Source organism: Macaca thibetana, chromosome X (genome assembly GCF_024542745.1).
Source record: "Macaca thibetana thibetana isolate TM-01 chromosome X, ASM2454274v1, whole genome shotgun sequence".
Taxonomy (NCBI): Eukaryota; Metazoa; Chordata; class Mammalia; order Primates; family Cercopithecidae; genus Macaca; species Macaca thibetana.
Genome location: NC_065598.1, coordinates 53,897,376 through 53,911,348, shown reverse-complemented (window position 1 = coordinate 53,911,348; position 13,973 = coordinate 53,897,376). Strand labels below are relative to the sequence as shown.

Here is a 13,973-nt window from a genome sequence, read left to right as displayed (position 1 = left end):
CAGAACCATTCTCAGTCCATCTATACCTAAAAAAACACACCCCAGCCTGGATGGTGCAACTAAAAACCACCTCCTTTAGGAAGTCTTCTCTTCTCCCCGCTCCAAATGTGATTTCTTTCCCAACTCAGCAGTCACTGAAGATGTGCTCTGTGACTCTGGACACAGACACACTTGGGATCTGGTCCCAGCTCAACCACTTTTAGCTGTCCTCAGGCAAATTATTTTGCCTCTCTGTGCGTCAGTTTCCTCATCTGTAAAATGGGTAATAGCTCACCGGATCATTAGGAGGATGCCATACGAGAGCATCAACACACCACCTGGCCCAGAGTAGGTGTTCAGCAGTTGAATCCTCATATCTTATATCCTCTGCTAAAAAGTGAACAGCTTGAGTTCCAGAGATTTCTGCATGTTCTTACAATCTCCTGCTCTCTCTTCTTTAGGCATCCTGCACAGGGCAGAAGGTAAACCGGGTCAGACAGAACAAAAGGCAGATTCCAATTCGGGGAACTTCTGACAAGTAATGCATGGGCCAGCTCCCTGAGCCTGCTCAGACGCAGAGGAGACTGGGCCCTTCCAGGGAATGGGAGATGGGACCTGCAAGGCTTCTACTCAAGGGCAAGAGCATGGGAGATAGGGCAAGGCATAAACAGCAGGGGTAGAATGAGCCTTCAGGATCAGCTAACTCAGACAGTGCAACGTGATGGCCCACAAGTTAAATTTGACTCACAAGTTTCATTTGGCCTGCCCACAGTTTTTAAAATTAAGAGATTTCACATGAAAAACCTGGATTTCCCGGCCGGCCACAGTGGTTCATGCCTGTAATCCCAGCACTTTGGGAGGCCAAGGTAGGTGAATCACCCGAGGTCAGGAGTTCAAGACCAGCCTAGCCAATGTGGTGAAACCCCATCTCTACTAAAAATACAAAAATCAGGCAGATGTAGTGGCGTGCACCTGTAATCCCAACTACTCGGGAGGCTGAGGCTGGAGAATCGCTTGAACCCAGGAGACAGAGGTAGCACTGAGCTGAGATCACGCCACTGTACTCCAACCTGGGTGACAGAGTGAGACTCTGTCTAAAAAAAAAGAAGAAGAAGAAGAAGAAAAATCTGGATTTCTGAATTCCCTTGAAATATTGGAAGACCTGACAATACAGGGCCGCATTACTGCAAGGTGACACCTGCGTGGAGGGGAGAAGCTGCTGTTTCTACTTCAGGTTAGGCATGTGCTTTCCATTTTAACCCAGTCCCCACCATTCCCTATGGCCTTAGACTGTCCCACTCTACAGAAAGTTCCTCAGTTTATACTAGGGTCCGCACTTTACACAAACATCTTTCTCTTTAAAGAAGGGGCCCCACTTTACAAAAAGGAGTTCCCCTATTTAACAGTCTTCTGTTTTGTCATGATCCTTAAGAATTCTTCGGTTACAAACAGGCCATCCATTTTACAAAAGGGCCTTTAGAGAACTCTTGTCACTTTACAGAATGTCCCTCCACTTTGAAGAAGGCTCCTGTTTTTGGAAAAACTTCCTCCCTTTACAGAAGGGCCTTCTGTTTATTAAAGAGACCTCCATTTCACAGAAAGTGTCTCGATTTTGAAGGATAGAATGCTCTTTAGGAAACTCGAAAGAGTTAGGAAGCTCCTGACTTGCCAGAATGGCCCCCACTTCTTGAAAGTGTCTTCACGCTATAGAAAGTGCCTCCATTTTTCTGCAGAGTCCTTATGTTCAGAAGAACAGTGGACTTCAGAGAAGGAACCCCTGAGCTACCTACAGGGTTCCTGTAAACAGCTCCTTCTGCACATTTCACACTTGACCGAGCTTTGAGTTTGAACTTTCAGAGACAACATCTGCTAGGTCAGGCAAGGTCTGGGTGCAGTCTGGCCTTGAAGGTGGAGTGGGGCAGCTGGCCTGCAGCTCACATTCAAGGGGCAGTTGGGAAGAGGTGGGGCAGTTATGGCTGTTTTCTTGTTTTTTTTTTTTTTTTTTTTTTTTTTTTTTTGTCAAGCAGAGAGATGCCCCTTCGCCCCACAGAATTGGCTTCCCAAAAGGCACTTTCCTTTCTGCTGTTCTCCACTCCCTCTGTTCCCTTTCCCCACCCCACCCCCAGGAATTCCAGCTGTCCCTGGAGCCTACCTCTCAGCCTGGAAAGGAAGAGATTTGAGGGCTGTAGGGAGAAGTTTGCCTGGGCTGTCAGGAGGCCTGTGTGCTAGGGGCCGGCTTCTGCTTACCCTAGGATCTCGTTGCCGATTGTTCACAACAAGCAGAACACATTTCTCCCCATTTTAGCATCTCTGCAGAGCGATCTTTCATAGCTCTGGGCCCCAAATGGGGAAATTGGGGCCCAGAGCTTTGAAACCACTTGCCCCAGGACACCAGGGAGTTAATGACCAGGGTCCAGTCAGGGGCCCTAATAGCTGTCTTGAGAGTAAGCCAAGGCTACAGTAGCTGGGAGAAGCAAGAGGGGTTGCTATTAGCTAAGGAGGGGGAAAGTTGGCAGCTGAAATTCCCAGGAAGGGCTGAGGGAGATGCAGGGTCCAGTTCCAGTGGGAATGGGCAAAAGGAGCCCTTGTCCTCAAACTTAGCTAGATGCTGGACTTTATCTGCCAGTAAACCCAGAAGCATGTGCTCAGGACACCTGCCACGCAGGGGCATGCAGCAACCAGAAACAATTTTTGGAAGGATTTTCCTATTTCAACAACAATAAGTTGTCATGGGAAAATTCAAACCTCAGCTACACTTCTTGACACTTATTTTACAATTTTTTTTCTGGTTTGTATTTTGAATTGAATTTGAATGGGGAGGACAGGGCACCATCGTCTTCACTGCCCTACCACCTCTCATAGGAATCCTGCCCTGATCTGCAGAGCTGTCCTGGTGAGCGGAGCTGGGTTCTGTGTCCCTCTGGCTGAGTTTGCTTGTGTTTCTCAGTGTATCCACAGTTTTACGTTGGGTTGCAGCCTACAGCCCGTGGGCTTATGTATCTATGTGTGTAGTTTTGTGGCTTTATGATGTGTGATTCTGTTGGTTTTCAAGTTTAACCCATATCGCTCTGTGTGTGTGTGTGGCAGGGTGGGTCACTGTGCTCTTTCCCTTCGTTGTCCCATAGGCTCCCCCAAACCAAGGAACTGCTATTATAGTCCTTTTTTCCAGATAAAGAAACTGAGGCTCAGGTAGATGGGGAGACTTGCCCAGGGCCACACAGCTAGTAAAAGGTAGTGTTGGAATCTAAACTGAGGTCTGTGCAAGTCCTAAGCCAGCTGTTCCTAATACAAGTGCTGCAGCAGTTCAATCCATGCAGTCCAGTCAGTGATCATGATGACACCACCCTTGTTGGGAATAGTCAAGTATCATGGCTTTTTAAATTAGTGACTTAAAAAAAAAAAAGACCAGATTCAAGGCCATCCCTGAAATAACGGCACTGTCGTGAGCATTCAGATGCCCATTGCAGAAAAAATTGGGTAGAGTCCCTAGCCTGCTTGAGGCTTAAGTGGACAAGAGTCTGGGGGAACTCTGGCTACCAGGTGCTGTCTTGAAGGCCTGGCTCTGCCACATTCATTTGGAAGCTTTCCCTGACTAGGGTTGCCAGAATTAGCCTTCAAAAACTATTTAATACAATTAGATTTGAATTTCAGATATACAATAAGTCATTTTTTTTTTTGTTTTTAGACAGGGTGTCACTCTGTTGCCCAGGCTGGAGTGCAGTGGCATGATCTCGGCTCACTGCAGCCTCCGCCTCCCGGGTTCAAGCCATTCTCCTGCCTCAGCCTCCCGAGTAGCTGGGATTACAGGCACCTGCCACCACGTCCAGCTAATTTTTGTATTTTTAGTAGAGACGGGGTTTCGCCATGTTGGCCAGGCTGGTCTTGAACTTCTGACCTCGTGATCTACCCGCCTCGGCCTCCTAAAGTGCTGGGATTACGGGCATGAGCCACCACGCCCACCCCAACAAGTCATTTTTTAAGTATAGCTTGAGAAATTTTTAGTATAAGTATTCATGAGACATATTATACTAAAACATTCCTTGTTTATCTGAAATTCAAATTTAACTGAGTGAGCAGGTGTGGTGGCTTACACCTATAATCACAGCACCTTGGTAGGCTGAGGCAGGTGGATCACCTGAGGTCAGGAGATCGAGACCAGCCTGGCCAACATGGTGAAACCCCATCTCTACAAAAATACAAAAATTAACTGGGTGTGGTGGCAGGCATCTGTAATCCCAGCTATTGGGGAAGCTGAGGCAGGAGAATCGCTTGAACCCCGGAGTCGGAGGTTACAGTGAGCCGAGATCGCGCCATTGCACTCCAGCCTGGGTAACAAGAGCGAAACTCCGTCTCAAAACAAAACAAAAAAATTAACTGAGTGAGTGTCCTGTAGTTTGGCCACCCTATCCGTTCCCCTCCCCTGAGCTTCCCCAGTCCCCACAGGCTGACCCTCCTTACTTTTCCTGAGTTAGAGTCTTTTGTCTTTGAGATTGGGAACTCCCTGAGGGTAAGAGTCAAGATTGCCCTTCTGGCCTGATGAATGCCTGGGGGGCAGGGGTTTGAGAGTGGGGCAGGAAGGGTGCACACCCCACCCCCATCCCCATAGCAGAGCTGGCACAGTGCAGTGGCACTCCTGGGGTACCTAGAGTATGCTTTCCGTAGGTGACAAGAGATGTCCAAGTGGCAGTGGTGGTTGTGTGTGTGCAGTTGTGCCAAGCACGGTGCACAGACACAAGTAGCTCTGTGGTTCTCTCTCTGGGTCTTTGAGGGATGTGCCCAGTTGGTGTGTGGCTGGATACATTTCCACAAAGTATTACCAGATTTGGTGGTCGCTGGGTGTGGTGGTACACACCTGTAGTCCCAGCTACTTGGGAGGCTGAGACAGGAGGATTGCTTGAGCCCAGGAATTCAAGACCAGCCTGGGCAACATAGTAAGACCTCACCTCAAAAGTAAAAAATAAAAAAGATTTGGTGGTGTGACCAAATGTGTGTGAGGGGGGCTCTTTGGTGATCTCTGCTCTACTGGGCACTGGGGAATTGTAAATCCATTTATGGAAGGGGCAGTGCTGGTGGAGGATCTTGTCAGGTGTGGAGGTGTGGGTGTAGGTGTGATAATGTGGATTATCAACCACAAGAAAAATAGGCAGGAATCGGGCACATACTGGCTCATGCCTGTAATCTCAGCACTTTTGGAGGCAGAGGCAAGAGGATCTCTTGAAGCTAGGAGTTTGAGACCAGCCTGGGCAACAAAGAAGGTCCCTATCTCTACCAAAAAAAAAAAAATAGCCAGGCATGGTGGTGAGTACCTGGAGTCCCAGCTACTTGGGCTGCTGAGATGGGAGGATCACTTGAGCCCAGGAATTTGAGGTTACAGTGACCTGATCACACTACCGTGCTTAACCCTAAGCAACAGAGAGATACCCTGTATCCAAAAAAGAAAAAAAAAAAGGGCTGGAGAAAATGAATCCAGGACCTTGCTGGGTAGGGACAGGATGGGGCAGTGGGAAGGGCTGTGGTTTCTAGGAAGGAGGAGGGGGGCCTACCCTGGGAGCTCCCCAAGGGCAGGGATGGGATTTTCTCATCCCCAAGCACAGGGTCTGCTAGGTTCAAAAATATTCTGGAGACCAAACTCAGCCAAGGAAAGCCATAGAGTTCAGCATGGTCATGAGGGGCCACTGAGGGCTAGCTGAGAAGTTTCTTTTTTTTTTTTTTTTTTTTTTTTGAGGCAGAGTTTCACTCTTGTTGCCCAGGCTGGAGTGCAATGGTACAATCTTAGCTCACCGCAATCTCTGCCTCCCAGGTTCAAGCGATTCTCCTGCCTCAGCCTCCCGAGTAGCTGGTATTACAGGCATGCGCCACCATGCCCAGCTAATTTTGTATTTTTAGTAGAGATCGGGTTTCTCCATGTTGGTCAGGCTGGTCTCAAACTCCCAACCTCAGGTGATCCACCCACCTCAGCCTCCCAAAGTATTGGAATAAAGGCGTGAGCCACCGCGCCCGGCCTAGCTGAGAAGTTTCTATTTTCCCATGGACAGTGGGGAGTTACAGAAGGTTCTTGTGCAGGTAAGTGGCATGATCTGAGCTGGACTGTAAGAAAGTTCATTCAGCCACCTGGAGGGAGCAAGACTTGGAGCCAAGGAGGCCACTGAGGGAAAACAGCAGACAGGGAAATGTAGGCAGAGAGACAAGGGAGAGGGAGTTCTGAAACAAGAGGGAGGGATCTTGAACCTTCCCCCGCTCGGTGAAACCTAGCCTGGTTCTTGGTCAGGCCTAGGCTCCTAAACTGGACCCCTGTTCAATTCCCTGTGGACAGGGTTGAGGGGTGTCCCTCTTACTAGCTACACTGCAGTTTGTGACTTTCTGAAGCCCTTGGGTCCACCCTGCCCCTCCTGGTTCCCCTCTTTTCCAGCTTCCCCTTGGAGAGTGGGGTTAATAAGAAGGAATCCAGTCCATGACCAGTCTGCCAGAAAGTGTGCCATTCATTGACTTGCTCTGCGACCTTGGGCAAGTCACTGCCTCTCTCTCTGACCCTATCTCCTTACTAGAAACTGGGCTGATAATCTCTGTTCCTCTCACCTGGGACTCCAGGGAATCTTTGCATTTCATTTGGCCTCCTCTTCCTGCAGGGCTGCCTGCAAGGAGGCAGAGAGAATGGAGAGGCAGGCCTTTCTGTGGGCTCTCAGGTGAGATGGGTGAGGAGGGAGCAGTGGGTGGGCTAGGGCAGGGCCATGGAGAGTGGCATGTATGGTCACTCCATCCCGAGGACCAGCATTGGAGCAGGAGGAGAGCAGCCTTATCCAGAGGCCCTGCTGCTTTGCTACAGATAGGGTAGGAGGGCTTGCCCAGAGAGGCCTGCCTGCATTGAGGTGTGGAGATAAGTGGGCTCCCCCAGGCCCAAGGAGGCAGACAGGGGCCACCAGGGACCCTGGCACCTATGTGTATATGTCTGAGGAGGGGTCTCTGCATGGCAGGGTACCTGGCTTTACTCACTGCATCTCTGGCCCTGTCAGCTTCTCTCTATCTCTCTCCCTTGCTCTGGCCATGTGTCTCTCTAACCACGTCTCCGCCTGTGCCACCCTCCAGGTGATTCATCTTCCTCACCCCCATGCCTAGGGGGAGGGCAGGGCAAGACCAGGCCAGGATGTGCTGAGCAGGGCAGGGTAAGCGGCACAGCTGAGCGGAGAGGAGCGCCTCCTCCATTCTGGCCAGGCCCTGCCAGCTTAGGTGGGGAAGGAAGTGAGGAACGACACCCAAAGCAAGGTACAGAGTTGGGGAGGGGCGCTCGGCCTGGGGCCTGGGGCACCCTGTTCCCTCAGTGCTGGGAAAGGACCCTGATCTGAGTCCCCTGGGGTGGACCTGACTGGGATGTAGCCAGGGGTGAGGTCAGGGGCCTAGGGAAGCTGCTGGAACCCTGTGGGTTGGGCTATTTCTTCCCTCCGGGACTGGGAGACCTAAAATCCCCTGTGACTCTTTCTGCCTGTGTGACCCTGGAAGGGGAGGGTGCAGAGGTCTTTGTGTGTGTGTGTGTGTGTGTGTGTTTTCACAACAGTTTGCATGTGACATAGTGACTGTTTAGGAGGTGGCAAGTGTCCCACAGGTGTGTATATTCCTGGGCTTAAGGCTAAGACCCAGGGACACTGTGGATGTGTTTGTTAGATGAGTATGACATAGTAAATGACATTTGTCCCTTGATCTCCATGGGGAATTGGTTCCAGGACGGCCTGAAGATACCAAAGTCACCAACACTCAAGTCCCTTATATAAAATGGCATGTTATTTGCATCTAAACTATGTGTATCTTCCTGTATACTTTTTTTTTTTTTTTTTTGAGATGGAGTCTCTATCACCCAGGCTGGAGTGCAGTGGCGTGATCTCGGCTCACTGCAACCTCCACCTCCCTGGTTCTAGCAATTCTCCTGCCTCAGCCTCCCGAGTAGCTGGGATTACAGGCACCTACCACCACGCCCAGCTAATTTTTGTATTTTTGTAGAGACAGAGTTTTGCCATGTTGGTCAGGCTGGTCTTGAACTCCTGACCTTGTGAACCACCCGCCTCGGCCTCCCAAAGTGCTGGGATTACAGGTGTGAGCCACCGCACCTGACCCTTCCTGTATACTTTAAATCATCGCCAGATTACTTAGAATATCTAATACAATGTAAATGCCATGTAAATAGTTGCTATACTGTATTGGGTTTTATTTATATACTTTTTATTGTTGTATTGCTATTTTTTGTTTTTTTTCCCAAACATTTTTGATCAATCAGCCTCCATGCAGAGGCCGAGGATGCAAAACCAATGGATATGGAGGGCCACCTGTATGCCACATGTCTGATTGTGAGTTTGTGATTCTGAGTGTGTGGTATCATGTGACTTTATGCTGTTTTGCCACTGTATGTGATTGTGTCTGACATGGTATAATTGACTCTGTGTGCCTATAGTGTTTGTGTGTAACCATGTTTGCAGGTGTGACATTATGGTGTGTATGACACTCCATGGCCCTGCAATTGTGAGACACAGTGTAAATGACAATGTACATCTTTGTGACTCAGTGAAACCATGTTTGAAGAATGTCTAGCTGGGTATATGATTGTATGTGGCTGGGCGGTTATATGAGGCTGTGTGTGAGATGGTAGAATTGCCATTGTGTGACTGTGTGTCTTTGTGATTGCATGACCATGTTTGCAGGTGTGTGTGATACCGCGAGGCTGTGTGATCGTATGTGAGGTTGTGACCGCAGGTCTTTGTGACTGTGTGTAACTAGGCTTTCAGGAGGGCGATCACCTACAGTTGGGTGAGATGGTGTAAATAACATCAAGTGTTTCTGTGACTGAGTGGGCCCATTTGTGTCTAGTCATTTATGAGACTGTGTGTGATATAGGCTAACAGACCCTCTGTGGCACTGAGTGGGAGGCCATGTGGCTGTGGTACAGCATAACCTACACCATGTGATGGTGGTACCTCCGGGAGCTCTTGACTACTACTCTCTTGTCCTCACACCTGTTTGCCTCCATCTCTCCCTCTGCAAGGGGTTTTTGTGGCTCCCTTCTGCTACAGGATGGATGTCAGCCTAGCATCCAAGGCCTTTCCCACTCCTCTCTGGCCCCACCTGACCTCTCTATCATTTGAGGCACTCCCACAGCCCCCTGCCCAGCCAGGATCACATGAGCCCCACATTCCTTTCTTTGGGGTGGGGGATCCCTCACTGCCTCCCAGACCAAATCCTCTCTCCTAAGCATGACCATCATCTCCTCTAGAGCCAAAGATAGAGGTGGCTTTAGGGGACATACAGTGAGGGCAGAGGGACAGTACAAAAAGGCCTCCCCTTTTTCCGAACTGGCTGCTTGATTTAAAGTTATTTCTGTGACCTGACCTCTGGATGCTGCACGTGTGTGTGTGGCAGGGGTGGAAGATGCGTGTGGGTCTGTGTAGATGTGGAAGTTGAGGAGGGTAATACAGATTGCTGAGAAGTTGGGATTTTGTGTTCATTTTTCTTCTTCTTTTTTTTTTTTTTTTTCTTGAGACGGCATCTTGCTCTTTTGCCCAGGCTGGAGTGCGGTGGGGTGATCTCAGCTCCCTGGAACTTCCACCTCCCAGGCTCAACCGATCCTCCCACCTCAGCCTCCCAAGTAGCTGGGAATACAGGTGCACACCACCATGCCCAGCTAACTTCTATATTTTTTGTAGAGACAGAGTCTCATTTTGTTGCCCAAACTCATCTCGAATTCCTGAGCTCAAGCAATCCTCCTTTCTTGGCTTCCCAAAGTGCTGGGATTACAGGCATGAGCCACTGTGCCCAGCCAGAAGTTGGGATTTCAAGAAGCAAAACTTGCTCATGAAACACAATTTCATCATTTTTAAGCATACTTAGCTGCACAAAATTGTAAACAAGAAAGTCTAGATATTGTCAGAACCTTAACAAAAACGTTGAAGAATGGTTTATACTCAGCATACCTATGTGGCTGTATAAACAAAGGCCGCAAATGCATATATAAAGTTCAGGGTGCTCACAGCCACCCCCCAGCCTGGTTAAACTCACTAGTAATACTGCCTGCTGACATACATGGAATCAATGCACTAGTCACAAAGAATTCTTATCTGTTGATGAAAACAGCCAGCCCCAGCCCTGGGTCTGGCTCTCCATCTGAGGGCTAGGATAGGGGCTTCCCAGAAAAACACTGTGGCCAGGAAAGGGGCTCAGAGAAACCCAATACCCCAGATAGCTGCTAAGACATGCCAGTCTTAACTTTAACCCCATTCCCCTTTGGGTTAAAGTCAGTTACTTCACACCCATTTTCTCTCTTCCTGCAGGGCTGCACCAGGGAAACCGGATCCTGGTTAAAAGTTTGTCCCTTGACCCTGGCCAGAGCCTAGAGCCTCATCCAGAAGGTCCCCAGAGGCTTCGCTCAGACCCAGGCCCCCCCACCGAAACCCCTAGCCAGCGTCCTTCACCACTGAAGCGGGCACCGGGCCCAAAGCCACAGGGTAAGTGGTCCCGGAAAAGAGCAGAGAAGTGGCCCAGGGGAGGGGTCAGAGGAAGGGAGAAGTTAGCCAGTGGCAGAGAAGAGGGTTTGTTAGAAGGATGGGGAGGCACCGTGCTCCGGGGGCAGTGCTACCTACCTAGTGCACAGAGGGCTGTGGCCTGAGGCTAATGTGTGCATACTGTGATCTCACCTCAGCCCCTTTGTGTCTACCGCAGGCAAAGGTGCAGATTGTGGTTTGTGGAGGGGGTAGTGGCCTGGCCATGACAGCCAGCCACCTCCAAATCCAGCTTTTTTTTTTTTTTTTTTTGAGACAGAATCTCACTCTGTTATCCAGGCTGGAGTGCAGTGGCATGATCTTGGCTCACTGCAACCTCTGCCTCCTGAGTTCAAGCAATTCTCCTGCCTCAGCCTCCCAAGTAGCTGGGACTACAGGCACGTGCCACCACGTCCAGCTAATTTTTGTATTTTTAGTAGAGATGGGATTTCACCATGTTAGCCAGGCTCAAATCCAGCTCACTGATGTCTCCCTTCTCTCTTCCCTATTCATCTCTCCAGTGCCCCCAAAGCCCAGCTACCTGCAGATGCCCCGGATGCCACCCCCACTGGAGCCCATCCCCCCTCCACCATCACGCCCACTGCCTGCCGACCCCCGAGTGGCCAAAGGCCTGGCCCCCAGAGCAGAGGCCAGCCCCAGTTCTGCAGCAGTATCCTCACTGATTGAGAAGTTTGAAAGGTGAGTCTGGTCCCTAGGGCACCCTCTAGGGGAAAGGGGGAGCCTGGGACAGGAAAGGATAGTCAGGAGAGGCCTCTCAGTCAAGCTCATACCCTGCCTCCATGTGTGTCCACCACCCACCTCAGAGAGCCTGTGATTGTCGCCTCGGATAGGCCAGCCCCTGGCCCCAGCCCAGGTCCCCCAGAGCCAGCCATGTTGCCACAGCCACCCTCGCAGCAACCAGTGCCCCAGCTCCCAGAGGGCGAGGCCTCTCGCTGCCTGTTCCTGCTGGCTCCTGGGCCCCGGGACGGCGAGAAGGTGCCCAACCGGGACAGCGGCATTGATAGCATCAGCTCGCCATCCAACAGCGAGGAGACCTGCTTCGTCAGTGATGACGGGCCCCCCAGCCACAGCCTCTGCCCTGGGCCCACTGCCCTGGCTAGTGTGCCTGTTGCCTTGGCCGACCCCCACCGGCCTGGCTCCCAAGAGGTTGACAGTGACCTGGAGGAGGAGGACGACGAGGAGGAGGAGGAAGAGAAGGACAGAGAAATCCCAGTGCCCCTGATGGAGAGACAGGAGTCTGTGGAGGTACTGACCTGTGTTCACTGAGAGGCAGGACCATGTGGAGAACCTGGGAGCCTTTTATGCTTGATTCTTCCCCTAGCTCAGTATTTCTCGAAATAAGACCTTGTTTCCAAGCTCTGTGACACTGGGCAAGTCTTTTCCCCCTCCGCTCCCCTACCATAAGCCTCAGTTTCCTTATTTGTAAAATGGAAAGTCTCTTACATCCATAGAGACTTCTCCACAGCTGGAGGAGGGGCGCAAGAGCTAGAGCCCTGCAGGGGCCTGAGGCTGTGCAGATGAAGGCTCTTGGCAGCAGGGACCCCTTTCTGTGCCTGGGCAGCCTAACATTTCTTCAGAAGGCACCCTTGCACTTGAGTTAGATCTCAGCCAGAATACTTGCTCTGCTAGGACCAAGCTCAAGTGTGGGGGCCAAAGCCAGGGACTGCCAGCATGGCAGGTAGTCAACAAATATATCTAACGAATAGGAAACTGGGCCAACAGGCAATGAGTTTTATACGTTCTTATACTTTTGTGCTTTTCTCACACCCCAGGTACTCAGCAAGCCCTTGCTGATAGTGTACTGAATAGGTGAATAAATGATTAATTAACATTTATACGCCGTTTAATCTGTAGTCTGCTGTGTTTTATTTATACATTATCAATAGACTTCGGTCCTATTATTATTTTGTTTTTGTTTCTCGCCAGCCTCTACGTTAAATAGATCCTATTATTATCTGTATTTATGGATGAGGCGTCCTAAATACAGAGCTGTTAAAGAAGTTATGCAAGCTAGTGAATGGCAGAGCTTAGGATTTGAACCCAGGAAGTCTGACTTACCATCCCAAAAATGCTTAACCACTACACTCTGCTGAGTCAGAATAGAGAGAGCAGGTGAATGAGTTGTTGAGTGAGGGAGTGCATGTCATCAGAATGGAGGGGTAGGCCTTATGGTAGACTGGGGAGTCAGGGATGAAGCTGAAGGACTTACAGATCTGGAGATGGGGGTCAAGGTTATCTTAGGGTGGTATTAGGCTTAGAGTGGCATGGGAACTGTTTTAAGAATTCTGGGGGCTTGGATGAGGGTTAGGGTAGAGGATGATGGATCGGGGGTTACTGTTTCTCCTTTCCAGTTGACTGTGCAGCAAAAGGTGTTTCACATTGCCAATGAGCTCCTGCAAACTGAGAAGGCCTACGTTTCCAGGCTCCATCTCCTGGATCAGGTGAGTGACCCCTTGCGGGTACCAGGGCCCCAGGACCTTGTAGGTGCATTTCAAGGAGGAAGTGATAGGGCCTGAGTTCAATCCCACCATTGTGGCCAGAATTTAGAGGCGGTAAGACTCCTCTCTGACCTTGAAGTCAACTTGTCCATGAAGCCAACTCTGATTATGCCCCAAGCTTGATCGTGATACCAACCCTCACTCCTAATGCTGGGCAGGTATACCAGCCCTGACTGCGACCTGACACTAGTACTGACTCAGACCCAGATCCTGAATTTATCCCTAGCTGTGAACTTCATTCTAACCCTAGCCCTATTCCAGATCCCAAATCCACTAGAATCCCTGAGAGTAGAGATTTTTATCTTTGTTCACTGCTCTATCTTACCCTCTGTGACAGTGCCTCGCACACAACAGACACTCAAAAATATTCATTAAGTAAACGGATCTAATTCCAACTTTCTCTCTGACCCGAATCTCATTCTAAGCCTAACCTTGATCCTGACTTCTAATTGTTCCAAAGCCTAACTCTTGGCAGCAGGGACCCCTTTCTGTGCCTGGGCAGCCTAACATTTCTTCAGAAGGCACCCTCGCACTTGAGTTAGATCTCAGCCAGAATACTTGCTCTGCCAGGATCAAGCACAAATGTGGGGGCCAAAGCCAGGGACTGCTGGAATAACCTGAAATCCATCTCCCCAATATATAACCCTAACCCCATTCCCTGTCTCCTCAGTCTCAAAACCAATGCTGATTCCAGAGCTCCACAAGCCTCCCCACAAATACTGCCCTCACCCATAAGCTGCCCCTTCACCAGCCAAGCCCCAGGCCCAGCTGGGCTGAGTGCTTCTGCCCTGCCCCACAGGTGTTCTGTGCCCGGCTGCTGGAAGAAGCTCGGAACCGCAGTTCCTTCCCGGCCGACGTTGTCCACGGCATCTTCTCTAACATCTGCTCCATCTATTGCTTCCACCAGCAGTTCCTGCTGCCTGAGCTAGAGAAGCGCATGGAGGAATGGTGAGGGGCCCTA

At 50.3% G+C, this 13,973-nt stretch overlaps 3 protein-coding genes across 3 annotated transcripts in view; 1 reads left to right on the top strand and 2 right to left on the bottom strand.

Moving 5' to 3' along the window:
* GNL3L (G protein nucleolar 3 like) overlaps positions 1-13,973 on the bottom strand; it is a 517,777-nt gene that overhangs the window by 90,776 nt on the left and 413,028 nt on the right. The gene's annotated exons all lie outside the window — the stretch shown is intronic.
* Positions 1-13,973, bottom strand: part of MAGED2 (MAGE family member D2) — a 645,534-nt gene that overhangs the window by 345,569 nt on the left and 285,992 nt on the right. The gene's annotated exons all lie outside the window — the stretch shown is intronic.
* The window catches only part of FGD1 (FYVE, RhoGEF and PH domain containing 1), a 50,209-nt gene that overhangs the window by 14,086 nt on the left and 22,150 nt on the right, over positions 1-13,973 (top strand). The window contains exons 2-6 of the mRNA XM_050776866.1: positions 10,287-10,460; positions 11,015-11,192; positions 11,318-11,759; positions 12,866-12,955; positions 13,812-13,960. Of these exons, the coding sequence (XP_050632823.1) occupies positions 10,287-10,460; positions 11,015-11,192; positions 11,318-11,759; positions 12,866-12,955; positions 13,812-13,960 (1,033 nt within the window). The remainder of the gene's footprint in view (positions 1-10,286; positions 10,461-11,014; positions 11,193-11,317; positions 11,760-12,865; positions 12,956-13,811; positions 13,961-13,973) is intronic.